Raw genomic sequence first — 18,793 nt, forward strand, 5'->3', positions numbered from 1 at the left:
CCTCGCATCTGGGAAATCTCTTCCACCTGAATTGGGCCTTGTAGCAGGAATCTTCAAGAGTCTTATTAATAAAAATCAAACCTGAGGCCAGTTATTGGGGTGAATGCTGGTAGATCAGACGCAGAACAAGCCACAGCTAACCTCACCTGGCCAACTTCTCAGCTGGTCTTGTTTCCTCAGACTGGAAGCTTCTGTGTCCTCATCCCAATGGCTCTCAGCTGAACTGCTGCTCGAAAGTCTGAAGCTTAACCAGCTAAAAGCTTCTAGTTTCTGGTCTTCATGCCTTATATATCTTTCAGTTTTTGCTATTACTCCTTGGGATTAAAGGCATGAGTCACCATGCTTGACTGTATCCTTGAACAGATGGATTTCTGCCTCTGGAATGCTAGGATTAAAGGTGTGTGCTACCACTGCCTATCCTCTATGTTTAATATTGTGGCTGTTCTCTCTCTGACCCCAGGTAAGTTTATTAGGGTATACAATATTTTGGGGAACACAATACTACCACAGGGCCTCACCTCCAGACAGCCCAAATTTCATCAAGCCACCATGATTGCATCACTAGAAGCAACTACTCACTAAGTCCCTAGTATGTTTTGTTCCTCTTTGTTGTATATCACACATCTTATTTCATATTTATGTTACTTATGCATCTAATATCCCAGGTAGAATATAAATGTCCCAAAGATGGATTCTGATGCATGTTTCCTCAGTGCCCACCACTCTTACTTCCTTAGTACTCACTGAAAGCAGATGTGAATGAGGTAGGGGGTTCAATATTTATTATGTTGACTTCTCCATCTCAATTTGATATCAATTGCTTCTGATGCTAAATCCCATTAACATAAAACACAGTAAAGACTCATAGAATACATATGGAATGCACAATGCTGAGAATCATTTTCTTCTCAGGCTCCATTTAAAATGCTCAGGTAGTTGCAGCCAGGATTCTCTTACAGAGGAAGGCTATTTTTATAATGGAAATGAATGGCATTTGGATTAATAGGAAATCTTGGAAGGTGTAAGGGACGAGAAAAAGAGACTACTAAATCCTTCAGCATGAAGTACAAGCTTTAATAAAGAAGCCAATAAAAATAAAGGACTCAAAAAGACACAGTGAAAGGCATATTCAGGTCAGAGGCAAGTGCTGTGGAGGATGCTGGCCAGGCTCCCATGTGGCCACTTGCTGTTCTTTCTCCTTGCACTGTAAGCCAGAGGGCTTGTTCCTTCTTCCCGGCCACAATCCTGCTTTTGTTCCTACTTCCTTGTCTGACTATTGCAAAAGTGAGCTTGTTCTGCCTGTTGCTAGGTATTTACTTATCCAATTGTCTCCTCGCGGGTATCATTTCAACTCAAAGTAAGGAGGGCTCTTTGGGTCTAGCCCCACCATAGCCACAGGGTCTATGGAAGAATCTACAGCCAGCTGATTATCTGATCTTAGATGATAAGTACATGGTACTCTTTAGTCCATTCACTTTATTCTTCTGAGTCAGTTCTCTCTCTACATAGCTTCTATTCTGCTCTCTTATTTAGCTCCTTTCTTGCCTGATTTCTCTCTACATCTTTCTGCTATTCCCTCTAAGTGCTATCTTAATTCTTTCATCTAGTTCTGCCCCATCTAGGTTCTCATCCATCTAGTTCTTTCCCGTCTTAGCTCCTCTCCCATCTCCTTCTTTCTCATCTCATTCTTACCTGTCTAGTTCTTCCCCACCTGGCTCTTCCTCATTTTCCATTTCATCCTTCCAGTTCTCTCTTCTAGTCCTCCAATCTTGTTCTGCTCAAGTCTCTGAGGTTTACAGTTATTTACCCATGCAATAGCAATGCTCTGGCTGAGGCAAGGTCACCATGCTTGGATTCCCTCAGGGTCAAAAGGAGGGGCAATAAGATCCAGACAAAAGAGCAGTAATTGTCAGCCATCATCTGCAACCCAAAAGGGAAGTGACTAGTAGGGAAATGAATCAACTAAGGGTCAAATTTGGTTAATATCTAAGCAAAGGGGATTTATGTGCTCAAACTATATTCTTAGAAGTGGTTAGTTGAAATGTTAAGAACCTATAGAACCTTTAAGTCTTAACCTAGGTCATGGATGAAAATAAAACTGCCTTTTCTTTTCCTTTGGTCCCCTTATCTGTCCAAGCTATCTCAGCTCCTGCCATTTCCTGGCGGGGGGGGGGGGAGTGCACTTGGAGGCTGGGCACCCTGAGTTATAGCCTGATGTACCTGTAAGTAGAAACCCTTTAGTTCTGAGTTAATTGTTAAAGGTAGATCTAAGACTAGAGATAAGACTTTGGAAAGGGGAAGGTTAAGCTTAACTAGCACATCCAAGAGACCTTCTCAAACAGATAGTCTAGATGCTTACAGCTGTTCTTAGAGAGTCTGGGAGGTATCTCAGATAAGATTCTTTCGTCTGTCTGGGGATGGTCCTGGCTGGATGCTGCTAATGAAGATAATTACAGAAAGGTCTGAAATTAGGGATTTTGACTGTGTCCGCTGTAGCACAGTTGGAGAAAGTTATACAAATACTTTAATTGTATAGGGGAAATTGTGCCCAATGAATGATGGAAAAGCTACAATAGCACATGAGAAATTCATAGCAGGAAATGGCTAATATTGAAAAGCTAATATCACCAAGACTCCTTGAGCCTTGGCTTTACCTCTGGAAGACCCCTGGCTTCTTTTAGGTATTAGCTTGTCATAATCAGCTGAATTCCTACTTCATATTTTTCTTGCGGACTGCAGCATCAGAGCAAGCATATGCCATTGTTTATAGACAAAGCCCAGGCTCTCTAACCTCATGGTCAAAACTCTTAACACAAGACACTTTGTCTCCTGCTCCCCAGCCTCCTCATAATCTACACTCCACTGAGCCATCTAGGTCATTCCTTTTGTTTCTCTCACGCTGTAATTGCATTCCTGTGTCAAATGACCTTGCCTCCTTCTTTCTCTCCTCTATTTATTCTTCCAGAACCAGCCCAGCTGTCACTTCTGCCTGACATCCTGCTCTCCTCCTAGGCAGTTCCCTTTCCTTCAACCGGAACATGGCTTTATTTCACACCTCTCTCTGTTACCATGTTTCACCTTTCACTTGGACTGTCTGTTCATGCACTTGTGCCTGAGTCACAAGCTGTTTCAAAGCCGTTACTGTGTGAGAGAGGTCATTCTTTCCTCGGAGATCAGCCTGGTGCTGGTGTGGGCTGGAAGATGAGTGAGAAGCGCAGGGAGCGTGGCAAGGGTTGCTGCCTGGGTTTATGTGAGGCTGCTTCTCCCTGATCCCCACCCTTTCTATTTCCCATGCTCCAGCCACTGGGATTTCTCTGGGTCCCTCCCTAAATGTGCTCAGTTTGAATCTGTCTCTGCACTTGTTTTCACTTGCACCCTTAGCTCTTCCATGGTTGGTTCCTTCATATTCACTGAGTCTCAGCTCCCATGTACCCTCCCATCTTCCCTTACTGAACATTCTTCCAAGCAGAAGTTCCCTACTGCCCCTGTCACCAGACAGCATACTGTCTTACGTTGTTTTCCTGGGTATAGGAACCACATCTGGAAATCATGGCCGTTTATGGATTTGCTTTATTATTGCTCCGTTGTTTATGCCCATGTGCCTTTATATAGAAGAGGTTGTTAGTTGTCCATAGTATGCCTAGTGCGTACAGTAGATACTCATGATAATACAAGTGAATAATTTCTGCTTCGGGAACAAAATCCATATGAACACAAATACTGTTCTAAACAGAAAGAAGTCAGGTTCTGGGAAATTCTTCAGAAGTTATATGGGTGGGGCTGAAGCTAAAAATAGAACCACATAGAGGCCCTTTTTGTACGTAGGGCTTGGCTATGATACTCTCTTCATTTTGTTATTTTAAGCCTGCCCTTGGTGATGCAGAGGTCTGTTTAATTTGGCTGCATTCAGAAACAGTGCCACAAAGGAAACAGAGGCCGACACTTGCCTGCTGACCGCCATGCCAGCTCGATGTGTTTCTCATGCTCAGAGCCTTTGTGCGCCACACAATAAGTCAAGTGGAACACTTGCTCAATAAATGTTTGCTCAACCACTGAATGAATGCTTTAGTACTTTGCCCTGCTTTCTCCCCAAGAGTTTGGTTTTCTGCCCAGCTCCTCTCTGGGTACCCTAGGGTTTGCTGGCTGGTTCTCATCTTATCTACTGTAAAAAGTCTGGGTTCCGGCTGCCTGGAGGAAAGTAGAACCAACCATTGAACAGCGTGCCTGCAGTGGCCAGAAGAGAAGGTTGCTTGGGGCCCATGTGCAGACAAAATGAAACAAAACACAAAAACAAGCAAAGAAAGAAAGAATGCCTTCAGAAAGCAAGCAAGCAAGCAAGAAAGAAAGAAAGAAAGAAAGAAAGAAAGAAAGAAAGAAAGAAAAGAAGGAAGGAAGGAAGAAAAGAAAGAAAAAGAAAAGAAAGCAACATTTGTAGACTAAGGAATACAGTGCTTGACACCCAAGCACCAAGTTCAGTTCCTAGAAGGTACATTAAAAAGTCAGGCTGGCAGTGCTGAGGCGGTGGGGGTTCACTTTTTAGGCCCAGCTGTTTGCCAGAAGGTAGGAGTGCTCAGATGAATGAATGGCACAGCCATTGCCTTAAGGAAGGTGGCAGTCCAGGAGGACAGACATTAATGCAGGTGTAATAAATGAGAAAGACTTCAAAGAATCAGGTTTGGGGTCCATGGGAAAAGAATGGTCAGATCTAATTTAAAGGCACAGGATCAGAAAAGCAAGAGAAGTCTCCTGGGGTAGAAGCTGAGCCTTAGGAGTATGGAGGCTGAGGGAGGATCTGGCAAGGCAAAACAGGAGTGAAGCTGGAGCATTTTTTTTAACTCAGATGACAGGAAGCATGGAGTGCAGGATGGAGAGTGTGGAGGGAATGAGGGAGAGGCTTCCTGTGGAGGGGCTAGGACTTACACAAGTATCAATGCCCTGAAGGTGGGCCAGCAGGCTGAGTGACAGAGGGGAGATGGAGTGCTCAGCAGAGTCCTGGGATAAATCACCCTGTGGATGGTGTAGGCAGTACAACATTTCCATCACCTAGCGCTGACAGTCACTGCAACTGTGCAAACATTCATTTATATAGGTCAATGGGTTTTAATTTACAATTTTATTTTCAGCTGATATAAATAATAGAAAAACTGCATTTTAATGGTGTACCATGTAACATTTCAAGTACGCATACGCACTGTATAAAATTTTAAAAATCTAAATTACAATCATTTATTTATTTGCAGGGAGGGGCATGCACACGTCACAGTACATACGAGAAAGTCAGAGAACAACCTATGAGTCAATTTTCTCCTTCCACTATGTGTGTCCTGGGGATTGAACTTAGGTCATCAGGCTTGGGAGGCAAGCACCTTTATCCACTGAGCCATTCTGCCAACCCTAAAATATTTTAAAATGAATCTGTATTTATTATTTCTGTGCATCTGTATGTGGTTGCACGTGCCATGACGGAACAACTAGGTGAAGCCACTTGTCTTCTTCCACCTTTATGAGTTCCAGAGAGTAAACTCAAGTCATCAGGCTTACACTGCAAATCACTTCACCATTTGGGTCATCTGGACGACCCTTGACTAATATTTAAATCAGGCTAAACACATCTATCTCCTTTAACATTTATTCACTTATGGAAAAAAGCAATTCAGAAATGCTTTAGTGTAGTCTTTTGAAATGCATGTCACATTATCATCTGCAGTTAATAATCATAACTTCTTACTCCTACTTAACTATAAGGTACTGTCCATTGATCAACTTTTCCCTATTACTCCAACACTTGGACAGAGGCCACATGTAAAGGGGTCATGTTTTACCTATTTCCAGGTGTCTAATTCATAAGTTAGGACAGGTCTAAGAGCTATTGCAGGCAGTTTCATCTCTGCAAACTGACATGGCTGGATGATCATTCCATGTCTTTGTAAACTCCCTTTTAGATTATTTAAGTGGGACTTAGATGGCAAGCTGGGCATCCATTGTCTTGAGGAACCAAGTTCAACTGCTTTTGCATTCAGGGCCATAATTGTGTCTTGATTCATGACCTTCTATTAACCGACAGAGTGAAGATAAGAAGCATCAAGGTTTGAAAATAGTTCTCAGTTGACTGCTAACTTCTTCCTTTATTTCACTGCCTTTGGAATCAAGTGTTTGTTTCACCAACTAAAGATACCTGATTAATCAAATGGTTTATATTTTTCTCCTTGTTAAATAAAAATAAAAGAATTCTTGGGATTTGAGAGAGCTAATTATACTTTGTGTTCACCTATAAATTTTGGTTGCATTTTATTTTTCTTTTAATTATCAAATATATTTTGTAAGAAACAGAAGAGATGAGCTATTTAATAATGTGATAATTATTACTGATGCCAAATATAACCTAAGGAAATGTAGCCCTATTAGAAGTATATTCACAGATGCCATTGTTGGTTACCATGGTGATTTTTCAAAATAATCAGGTGCTGTTTACCAGATGTACCAAAATGTTGGTGAATATTGTTCTCCATGTATAGAAGACAATTGTGTGTTTTTGAAAACTTCAAGGAAAATGTATGATGTTTTAGGTCAAAGTTAACTATAAGTTATTCAACAGTCTAATGGTAAATCAATTGTGATTTTTTTTTCTGTATGCATGCATTTGTATGTGGGTGTGTATAGCAGGTGTATATGTGTGTTTGGGTACACACATATACCGGTGCATGTAGAGGTCAGAGGTCAACATGAGGTATCTCCCTCAAATCTTCTCTGCCTTATTTGTTTGAGACAGGGTCTCCCAATAACTGGGCTAGATAGACTAGCTGGTCACGAAGGCCCAATGATCTTCCTGTCTCTGCCCTCCCACCATGCCTGTGTTTTCAAGTGGGTAGTTGGGATCTGAATACAGGTCCTAAGCTTTTGTGGCAGACAACTTACCAGTGTAGCCTTCTACCCAGCCATTGGATTGTGGCTTCTACAAATGGTGCTGGACATCAACAATGCAGTTATTGATCTGAAATTTAGAATAGACTTCCTAGAATTGAAGAAAAGGAAAGAACTTTGTGGAGTAGAACACACTTGAGAGCCTTTTATCCCCCTGTCTGTGTTCCTCCTCTTTCAAAAGTACTCGGGATGCATTTTATGGTTCTTTTGTTTTCATCTTTGGGAACAGTAGAACTCAAAACTGGAAGACATTTATAGTTTGCTAGGTCCTCCACAGCAAAGACTGTGAGACTTAGTCTTCCCCGGGGAAGAACTCCCAAGTTGGTTTTCAAATGCCCAGTGGTAAGCCTTGAACTCACATTTATACAAGTAACATTATACAGACTGAGCAGGTTGTATTTATGTATTTTATGTATTTCAGAATATATATATATATATGTGTGTGTGTGTGTGTGTGTGTTATATTGTATGTGTAACAATTTTTAAAAAGTCATGAATTTGAGAGAGAGCAAGGGCAGTATATGGGAGGCTTGGAGGAAGGAAAGGACAAGAAAAATGATATATTTTAATTTTAATAAAAAGATTTATTGAAACTCATGTTCCCACTAGCTCTACAGCTGTGTTGATAGAATTGGCATTTTCTGAGGTCTAGTTCCTTGGCTTACAGATGACAGTTTCTTTATTCATCTTCACATATACATTAGTTAAGTCTCTCCAGAGACATACGACATGTGTGTGCACATATGTGTATGTATATGTCCAAATAATACATATTTTATGTGTTTATAGATAGATATTTTTACATGAGTATAGTATATGGTAGTAAGATGGCTAGATAGATACAGATTTTAGATAGATGGATAAATAGATAGATAGAAGATAAATAGATGGAAAGATAGACAGACAGATAGATAGATAGAAGATAAATATATGGAAAGATAGATAGATAGATAGATAGATAGATAGATAGATAGATAGATAGATAGATAGATTTCTTTTAAGGAATTGGCTTACATATTGCCAAGGCTTTGGAAATAAAAATTCTACAGAGCAGACATCCAAGGAAGTCATAGCTGAGTCCAAAGCGATCTGCTGACTGAATTCTTCCTTGCTTAGAAGAGATGTCTTTGTTGTAATACAGCTTCTTCAACTGATTGGATGAGGTCCACCCACTCTGGGAAAGCAATCTGCTTTACTCAAAATCCACTAATTTAAATGTTAATCTCATCCAAAAACATGCTCAAAGAAACATCCAGAATGTGTGTTCAAGTGTCTAAGTGCTAAAGCTTGAACAAATTGCTACATGAAACTAAACACTTCATCTCTGCTTTTCTCTGTAGCTATCTCAGTTCAAATTCCACTTGAGTGGAGACCAGTCATATTTTATGAGAATCCTCCACAGCGACTTCATTTTAAAACCCCGTTTTTTTCAATATAATCATGTACTTGAAGTCCTGGGGGTTAGGACCTGAGCAAATGAATGTTTAGGGATCATAAATCTGCCCCAAATAGCATTAATTTCAAAGTAAGCTGAAAGGCAACTCAATGCAGAAAATGTTCTTCTTTTTACTATAAATGTATTTTTAATATAATCTTGGAGTGATGTATTTGCAAGCACTCAGATAAGCCAGTAAACCAGACTAGAATGCCATTATATAGATATATATTTTTTCTTTTTTACATTTCTAAAGGCAAGAAGTCAATTTTATTTTACCGTGTTAATGTTATCTATATTATTATAAAAATTATTGACTAGGTTTAAGAAAAGAATATTTTTATTTCTGGATCTTCACTGTTTTTCATTGTGAACTTTTCATTTCAAAATAGAGGGCAATGGGAAACATATTTTTATCTTGAATTATGAAATCACTTGAAGTCACTATTAAAAGCAGAGTTTCTGTTCTCCTACTGCTGAGCAATATAAGAAATAAGTAATGGAAAAAAGAGAAATATACACTGTAAAATTACTGAAGAAAAGATAGAGGTAAATTAACAAGTGGTTATAAAATGAGGCCAAATTTGAAATGATACCATCACTAGGTCCCCCATGCCTTAAGTAAAATCCGGCATTGTATTGCCTTTTTAAAAAAATCAGTATCTTGGTTTCTCAGAGCTTTCAAACTCACTTGCCCAAGGGGTCAAATGTGTCTCTCTGTCTGGTGCTAATGATCTCATTTCTTCTTTTCAGATAAGAAAGAGCTGTTTCTCTCCAAAATTGTTCACAAGTCCTTCATTGAGGTTAACGAAGAAGGGTCAGAAGCAGCTGCAGCCTCCGGTACATACCAAGTCATTTTCTGAACTCTTCTTACTTCTTCCAAATTTCTGTTTTTAAACAGTCTTGGGTGGAAAGGGAGATACTGTTCTGGAACCGCACCAAAAACACCAGTCTATTCCAAGTCAGCAGTCAAGCAAAAGCTAAAGCAGTCAGAACATTTTAATAGAATGTGAAGTGTGTCATAGGTCCATGTCTAGCGTCCTCGTGAGGGATCACACGGTGACAGCTCTAAGAGATGACCCCCCTGCCACACTGTTTAGTATTAAAAAAATTATTAATATTTGCCTACTGTGTATTCAAACATCTTTTCCTTCCTAATTACTGTTGGAAGTTAGTTCTTAATTTTTGTCTGTGGAAAGTTAGTTTTGAAAAATTACATGCACAAATAAGAATTGATAGACAAAAAAATGCTTTTAAGTACTTTTAAGTAATAATGGTCATAAGATAATAATTTTAAATTAGCAAAAATTTAAATGGACATATATTCCATTTTCAGATTACAATAGTTAATTGTCCTTCATTATTTTGTGTGTGTGATGAATATAGGTTCCTATGAATACCTGTATATGCATGTATTTTTGAGTGTGGGGGGGTGTTTGTAAATCAGAGGTAGGTATCTGGTGTCTTTCTAAATAATTCTCCATCTCATTTTCTTGAGATAATTTTTGTCACTGAATCTCAAGCTTACCAATTCAGTTAGACTAGCTGGTCAGTAAGCCTTAGAGAACCAGTCTCCTTCCCCAGCACTCTAAGTAAAGTGCAGCCCAACCCACCATGCCTAGGTTTTTATATGGATGCAGAAAGTCTGAACTTGGGTCTTCATGGTTGTAGGGTAGGAACTTGGCTGACTGAGCTTTTTCCCCAGCCCCACCCTTGATCATTTTGATGGTTGTGATTGCCCTAGATAACCAAGAATGACTTTACCATTTGCATTTCCTGTGTACTCTTGCTGGCTTAGGATTGCTTCCATTGCATACTGAACAGATAAGACCAAATTTAATAAACTTTCTGTTATCTGGTCATATATTAGCTTACTGAAATATATTACTTCTAACTTCAATGGTGATAACAATACTTTCAAGAGGAAAGGGAAACAGTTTTAGGTTATCAAAACAGATTAAAATCTCCAGATAACTAAGCAAATAAGAACTTGGGAAACTGAATACCTGGCTTCCTGCTGAGTTTTCATTTATCGTTTCAACCTGGTCATTATTGGAACCTACTAGAACTGCAGGGCACAACACTTACTACAGGCAACAGAAATAACCTGAAAATATGAAAGACTGCCTTCACTTGGACAATTTTTCTTTCTTTTCCCCTTCTCTTAATTGAAAAGGCAGTTTGACTAAAACACAAATATTTGTCTTAGACTAAGGATGACATTTTGACAGCAGGCAGAGTAAACCACTCTACTATTTTTGATGGTTTAGAGGGAAGAAATGACTTGTATATGTGTTGTGGTTGTTTTCTTTAAAATATCGAGTATAAATATTAACACCTTTAAAATATTTCTGTCTTAAAACACCTGTTTTCTGTAGATTATTGCTTTTTTATTAAGTGAATAGACATAGATTGTTTTGAATAATTCTCATGAGTCTTGAGTCTTTGCACATTCACAGACATGTCATTAATTTCTCTCTGAACCATAGGAATGATCGCAATTAGCAGGATGGCTGTGCTGTACCCCCAGGTGATTGTCGATCATCCATTTTTATTTCTTATCAAGATCAGGAAAACTGGTGAGTGTGTTATGTGAACATATTATTGCATAAGCCACAAAGAAGCTTTCTGTTTTAAAATGATATATATTTTTCAGATTGTTTCCAATGTTCTTATGATTTTAAAAATCAAAATAATGTATAGTTTTAAAGTATCTGATTGTTTTGTTCTCTCTCTCCTCTTTCATTCACTTCCAACCCAATGCAGGTACAATCTTATTCATGGGACGAGTCATGCACCCGGAAACAATGAACACAAGTGGACATGATTTTGAGGAACTTTAAATGATGACGTTTGAGTAAAAAAGGAAGCAGTAATAAAGCACATTATGTTTGCAATTGGAATATATTTAGGATTTTTTGTTTTACAGGATTACTCATGGTGATATTTAGAATAGTTCTGGATAGAAGTAATACATGTGACCTATCAGTCAGCCTGTCAAGAAATGTTATAAATATTAAGATTATGGTCCTGTTGTGTCGTTGTGTCTGTTGTGCTGTTGTTTAAAATAAAAGTATATATTGAACTCGTGAACAACTTTTTCTTTTAGAGGTAGGTGTAGTCTGCACACCACTGTAGCTGAGATGTGGAAACGATGTTGTTTCTTTAGGAATTGTAGTAAAATGATCCTACAACACAAAATGTAGAAGCTGCTGTTTCTGAGTTTCTTCATAATCATGCAGAATCAACACCAAAGTGAGCAGCATACATGTACATAATAAGCAATAATGTGGAGACAAGCTCTATGGAATCATCATTTACCATAGAGCTTCATAATAAAGCTGTTAGGAAAAAAATTTGGATATGTAAAGCCTATAGATGTTACTGATTTGTGCGTATACTGTAATTTGTACTTTAAATTTATTAGAGTATACCTGTTATATTTACTTTTAAGAGTTTGCTATGAATCTGTATGCCACATGACTCTAGAAACAAGCTCAAGTATCTTATTATCCACTTTTGATGGCATCAAGAGGCCCCATGAAGGGATTGTCCTCTACCATTTAAGTTTAAGTGATGTTTTTGATGTTCACACAAAGATGAAATCACCCAGTGGCACATTTCCTAGAATATATCCAAGACATCAAGTGGTGGGTATGATGATGTACCAGTACCTAGATGTTTTGACTTTGTAGAAAAATCGCTGGTGAGTGCAACATATGGAACACAAACTTCATGTGTGATGCTGTCCCCTGTTCACTTATTACAAAGACAGATTCTTATCCAGGATGTCTAAGGTAGAGTAAGGACCATACCTTTCTAACAAGCTTCCAAATTGTGCCCTAGTTGTTTGACCATGGGCTTTGCTGTTTGTCACTTGGGTAGCAAAATGCTACTTAATGTAAGCATTACATTTTGATATTCATAATAAGTAAATGGAAAAACTGTCATTTTCACTGACTGCACTTAGAGGGAATCAGGGTGGGGGCAGGATGTAATCTGCATTAATAACACAATGCCCTTGTCAAGAACTGGCATGATTCTAAAATTGTTTTCTAGTACATACTACAGATAAATGAGATTCTTCTGTATGCTACAACACTTGAAATACAGTCTTTAAAAATATGGAGACATTTATAGGCCATACCCATGAAGGAATTTATGAATATCCAAGGACAGAGTACTTAACACTGAATCTTTTGCAGCTTATATTTTTAGGAGACTTGCAGTTTATTCATAAATCTTCATGTTGTTGTAGATTAGTGCTCTTGTTTTCATTTATAATTTATTTAGCTGGGATGGATGATGTTGATCCAGTGTTCACATTCTGAGCTAAGACAGTATTTATCACTGTATCCTTCTTGTGAATATTACACACATGACTATACCTGTATGTTCACCAGTTAACTAAATGTATTGCCTGTAAGGAGGAATAAACATCATTATTCAATCATATGATTCTACAAAGTCCCAGATGCTGTTTTTATTAACAAATGTATGACTAAGTTGTACTACTTGGAATATTTATCTTAAAATATTTCAATATAAGGTATTACTTAATTGAAAGTAGATGTTCCCATGCTGATGGAAAGCTTAGAAATAATACTTTACACTACACTACCAAGGTTTTATTTTTATTAATTTAGTATTTCTCTCTCTCTCTCTCTCTCTCTCTCTCTCTCTCTCTCTCTCTCTCTCTCTCTCTCTCTGTGTGTTTAACAGAGAACAGGCATTCATATGACACAGTTTGTATGTTGAGGTCAGAGGACAAATTCGGTGAGTGGGTTGCCTCTTTGCACCTTGGGATACCAGATTCACACTCTAGTTGTCGGGATTGTATAAGAAGGGCTTGTATTCACTGGCCCTCAAGGTTTTTTTTTATTGTTCTCACTTTGCTTTTAATTTCTTCAGTAGTTCTCTCTCTCTCTCTCTCTCTCTCTCTCTCTCTCTCTCTCTCTCTCTCTCTCCCTCTCCCTCTCCCTCTCCCTCTCCCTCTCCCTCTCCCTCTCCCTCTCCCTCTCCCTCTCCCTCTCCCTCTCCCTCTCCCTCTCCCTCTCCCTCTCCCTCTCCCTCTCCCTCTCCCTCTCTCTCTCTCTCTCTCTCTCTCTCTCTCTCTCTCTCTCTCTCTGGTTTTTTCAAGACAGGCTTTCTCTGTGTGGTGCCCGTCCTGGATCTCACTCTGTAGACCAGGCTGGTCTCGAACTCATAGAAATCCACCTGGCTCTGCCTCCCAAATGCTGGGATTAAAGGCGTGTGTTCAAGGGAATCTGTGGCTGATATGTAGAACTGAATGGTATTGTAAAATAAAATAAAAGGGAAAAAAATTTAATTAAAAAAAAAAAAGGCATGTGCCACCACCACCCGGCTAGTTTTCTTTCTCTTGAAAAAGTAACAATGCATAGTTCCTAGTTGTTTCATTTTATTTTACAATGGATAATTACTATAAGCACACACATATGCACACACATACACACAGATTCACACACATAATCTCACACACACCATGCACAGAAAATATTTTTATTCTATGAACTTATATTTTGGAGGAAATCAACCATCATTCTGAATATTTTGATATTAACTGAAATTCTTATTTCAGTTGTGTGTATGAAACAGACTGCACTGAATAATTATACACAATATAATCCTGCATCCTCTAATATCACCATTATGACCAAAGAAATATTAAAATAGGTATTATATAAGTGTTTTTTGGATAGCAAAAATATTTATTTTACAAGAGACTGGAAATAAAAAGAAAATACAGTAACAGCATACTTTATTCTCATTAAATATGCATGTTATATATAATACAATTCACTGATTTTTGATATATAATCAGTTTCTTGAATTTTTAATGGTAGTCATTTTTTCTTATTTGAAATCCTGTCTTATTTTTCCTTTCAAACTAGAGTAGTGGCAGAATTTCACTTAATAGCTGAAGGCAAGTTAAACCAGTCGAAACTTGTCTTTGTGAAGTTCAGAATCTTGAGCAAAGATAAAATTCAATTTCAAAAATAAAAGATCTAATAGGAAAAATATTGTTGGTGAAAACTCTGCAACTTTGTCCTGCTCTCAGAGTCTCATGACATCATGGTCTATTATAAAGGGGATCTTCTAAAAGCAGACACGGTGCAAGATTCTTCAGTTCAATGATTATTCTGAAGACTGTCCTAAGGTAGAGAGACTCAAGGAAACATCCTACCAAGGGCCCAAGGCTTCTAGTAGCTTCCAGAAAGCCTAAATGGCCTGTTAATATTCTTGTGCACATTAAAAAAATTGCTTGTAAACAGACTTAGAAATAACATTATACAGACTGAGCAGGTTGTGCTTAGGAATATGTATGTATGTATATATGCATATATTCATCCAATAAGAATCAATGAAAAAAGAGGCCAGGAATTTGAAAGAGAGCAAGGACAGGGTAGATAGGAGAGTTTGAAGGGAGGAGAGGGAAGGGAGAAATTAAGTAATTATAATCTCAAAATAAAGTATTGGAATAACTTAAGACAAATCTCTCCTCGACTGGAGCATATAATTATAAGGAACTTCCAGATTTAGGTGACAGTGGGTCCAAAGTAACGTAGCTGAGTTATTTGTCTCTAGACAATAATTGAATCATTAATGGTGTGTGGTTTCAGGATAGAGGGTCATAAAGGAGCAAAGAGAAAGAAGGCAAACAGTGTAGGCAGTTACAGGTTTTTACTATTTGATTTCTGGTCCTCTTACATGTCATGTATTATTCAGAAGATTTAGCTATTTTCCTTCTTTAAAGTTTAACCAGTAAATCATTCCATTACACTCCTGTTAGGTTGTATGTCTTAATGCTTGTGCAGATTTGTGTATCTCAGTATATGTCTCAGGGTATGTGTCTCCTTGTTTGTGTCTCAGTGTGTGTCTGTGTATCTCAATGTATGTATGTCTCAGTGTATGTTTATCAGTGTGAGAGTGTATCTGTGTATGTGTATGTGTGTGTGTCCGTGTCCGTGTGTGTGTGTGTGTGTGTGTGCATGTGTCAGTTTGTATCTCAGTGTGTATGTGTCTCAGTGTGTATCTCAGCATGTATATCTCAGTGTGTGTGTGTATGTGCGTGTGTCTCAGCATGTGTGTGCATCAGCATGTGTGTGAATCAGCATGATGTGTGTTTCAATGTGAGCATGTCCTCCTCTTAGTTTGTGTGTGTGTGTGTGTGTGTGTGTGTGTGTGTGTGAACATGGTGGCTTGTTTTGTGTGTCTTCATCTTTTTTTTCTTTTCTTATTTGTGTTTGTTTTAACAGGTTACTCTCTGCACTGTGGATTTGTCTGCTCAATGTGTCTGTAAATGAGAGCCTTTCCATATTGTTCCCTGGGAAATCATTTGCTACTCCATCAGGATGCTGATGGTATTTACTCTAGAGTTTAGGGAAACCCCTTTAGAAAAAAGAATATTTTTATGACATGAAACTCATTCACATCTAGACTGTGCTCTGAAAATCAATTTCTCATCAAAATTTTTACTGTTTTAAATATAGTAGGAAATTTGCCAGTTTTAAAAACATGCAAACTAAGGTTTAGAACAATTACCTGCATATGTCATAGGCAGCTACATAACTGAATGGGATTAAGTGATAGTCTAATCATATTACACTATTTGACAAATATAAGTGTCTGGTTTATATGTGAATGAAAATGTTTTGAATTGCTATGGTTTAAAAGAGTTACATACACCAAAAGTTGGTCATTTTATGTATGGTTCTTTGACTTTTAATATATGTAAATCCATGTCATTTTTACAATCAAAATAACCTATCTCCCTTCTCCTCACACTGCCCCTTCATGGTCATAAGGCAGGCAAGCATAGGGGACAGATTAGCTTGGGAACCCCATTTGAATGTGAGTTATGCACTTACACACTTTCGTAATAATGCACTCCACAGCCTAGTTCCTTCACTTGCATCTCTATCACGCTGACTCCAACAAGGAGCCTAGCAACCTCGAAACCTCCCAAACTCCCATCTGGATAAGGCCACACATATTCCCATCTTTGAACAAGTTTACCCACATCTGGTAACAACCAATTTAAAACTGTTTCTGTTCAAAGAGTTCCCAACTGTATTCCCTTATTCACTTTGAGGAATAGAAGAGACGATCTGAACTGAACTAATTCAGGGTATCCTGTGTAGTAAAGTGAAACTTGGTCCTTTAGTGATCTTTTTGGGGGAATCCATATTACCATCTTATGCCTGTGCAAATTAGGCATATGTATGATTAAAATCATATGCATTATGGAAAGGGCTATTCACAAAATAGAAATGATAATATAACCTAATCTGTCAATCAAAATCAGTTTCTTGAATTTTTAATGGTAGTCATTTTTTCTGTCAATCAAAATAGAGAATTACCCAAACTAGGCCTCTTAGTAGATAGCCTCTCCTTCTCTTAGAGTCCATAAAAAATACCATAGGGTACCCTGGGGCCCTTGAGTACTCTCTAATGTGACCCTCTGTCAACCTTAATAGTATGTCCCTTTATAACCTGCACAATTTCTTCATGTCAAACTGTCTTGCTTGTTTTGCACATCTACATGAGCTCCTATTTTCAATTCTTTGGATAAGAGGCCCAAACCATGGAAACATTAGACACTGTCACCCAGCAACAGTCACATCAACTCTGCCTGTGTCTTCCAGCAGCCATTTGTTTGCTCTTTACTTCTACAGTTTGGTCTTCGCCTGATCATATGAACACAATAATACAGAAGATAAAGTTTCAAGATGTTGCATTATTCAGCTGTGACATGTTTGAGATTCATTCAACTTTTCCATTCAAGTTATATGTTCTTGGTTTTTATGGCAGAATTGATCCACTGCATATGTATTCCATGATGTATTTATCTGATAACACATTAATAATATCTGTGTCATTGCTAATTGTTGGCAATTATAAGTAGTACTGTTGTAAAAACTCATGTGAAGATTAGTGTGAACTTTTATAATAACATTTTTTGTCAAGTCTGAATGATAAAAATATAACACAGAATAAGGATTACTGAATCATTTAACAATATTATGCTTATAAAAAGTTGCCTAAATGCACATAGTAACTGCACCATTCTTCATTTTCCAGTTAATCTCTGTTTGTGTCAGCACTTTCTAGTGTCAGGTTGTACAAACACTTACATGTGCTGACATGTCTTTGTGTATGTATTGGCCAACCTGAAATTTGTAGTGGTTTCTAATTATGATTTCAACTAATTTATCCCTAACGACTTGATTTCTATATTTGGACATATTATGTACTTTTTACATATATGCCTCTTCTCTGGTATTTGTTAAAATCTTTGGCTTATGACTTTTATTTGATTTTTTTCTTTTTTCTTATTTGCCTTCAAAAATTCTTTTATAGTTTCAGTCCTTTGTCAAAGATGCTACTTGTAAATATTTTCTATCAATTTATAATTTATTTCACTTTCTCAGCAGTATATTACACAGCCATTAAAACATTATTAGTATCAAATAAGTCAACGTTCTTCAGACTCTTGGTGATGTTGTAGCTTCATTTCTGCTGTTGTGATAAATACCCTGACAAGCAACATAGGGGAGAATATAGTTTGTTTGCCTCACAATTCCGGGTTATAATCTACCCCTAGCAGGGAGTCACAGAGGCAGGAGCTTGATCAGATCACCACAACCTTCAAGCACAGAGAGAGAGAGAGAAACACACCCATGCTGCATCCTGGCTTCCTAGCTTTCTCTATTTTACACAGTTGAGGACCCAGCCATGAAATAATACTGCCCACAAACAGGGTGCCTCTCCCACCTCAATTAACAAACAAGACAAGCCCCCACAGATATATTCACAGGCCAATCTGATTGAGATGCTCTTCTCATGAGATTCTAGATTTGTAGCAATGGAAATAATTATCTCAGGTGATCAAAGAGTTATGCCAAGCCTGAAAATGGATTACTTTCTTATATGTTTATGGTTATTACATCTGTGTGTATAACAGATCTTGGATTAACTTTTGTGAAGCTGTGGGATATTTCATGTCTCTGGCCTTCTGATGTACAATTATTACAGCACCATTTACTGAAGACTGGTCTTACTCCAGTGAATTGCTCTTGTGTTTTTGTGAAAAATACACTGACAACATTTCTATGACTCTATTCTGGTCTCTTTAGTCTATTCTACTAATCTATATATCTGTCTTTTCACCAGTTACATACTGTCTTGATTATAATTGTTTATTATAGGCTTTAGAGTTAGGTGCTGTAAATGTTTTTTTTTAAATCTATTTAATTCCAATTTCATTTTCTTTTGCCCATTCATTGAACATTTCTTTTTATGCACTATATCTCTCTATACACCAAAATCCGTCTCTTCATATCCATGCCTAGACATGTATGCATTATAACAACATTGAGCCAAAAGTAATTAAACCAGAATGCTATATGATTTCTA

The 18,793-nt window shown here is 37.8% G+C and overlaps 1 protein-coding gene across 2 annotated transcripts in view; it reads left to right on the plus strand.

Annotated features, from left to right (window-relative positions):
- Positions 1–12,811, plus strand: part of Serpini1 (serpin family I member 1) — an 81,263-nt gene extending 68,452 nt beyond the window's left edge. For both annotated transcript variants that reach the window (XM_015990008.3, XM_006972662.4), the window contains exons 7-9: positions 9,110–9,196; positions 10,846–10,935; positions 11,123–12,811. In XM_015990008.3, the coding sequence (XP_015845494.1) occupies positions 9,110–9,196; positions 10,846–10,935; positions 11,123–11,199 (254 nt within the window). In that variant the 3' untranslated portion in view covers positions 11,200–12,811. The remainder of the gene's footprint in view (positions 1–9,109; positions 9,197–10,845; positions 10,936–11,122) is intronic.
- The last annotated feature ends 5,982 nt before the right edge of the window (positions 12,812–18,793 follow it).

The sequence above is a fragment of the Peromyscus maniculatus genome, chromosome 6 (assembly GCF_049852395.1).
Source record: "Peromyscus maniculatus bairdii isolate BWxNUB_F1_BW_parent chromosome 6, HU_Pman_BW_mat_3.1, whole genome shotgun sequence".
Lineage (NCBI taxonomy): Eukaryota > Metazoa > Chordata > Mammalia > Rodentia > Cricetidae > Peromyscus > Peromyscus maniculatus.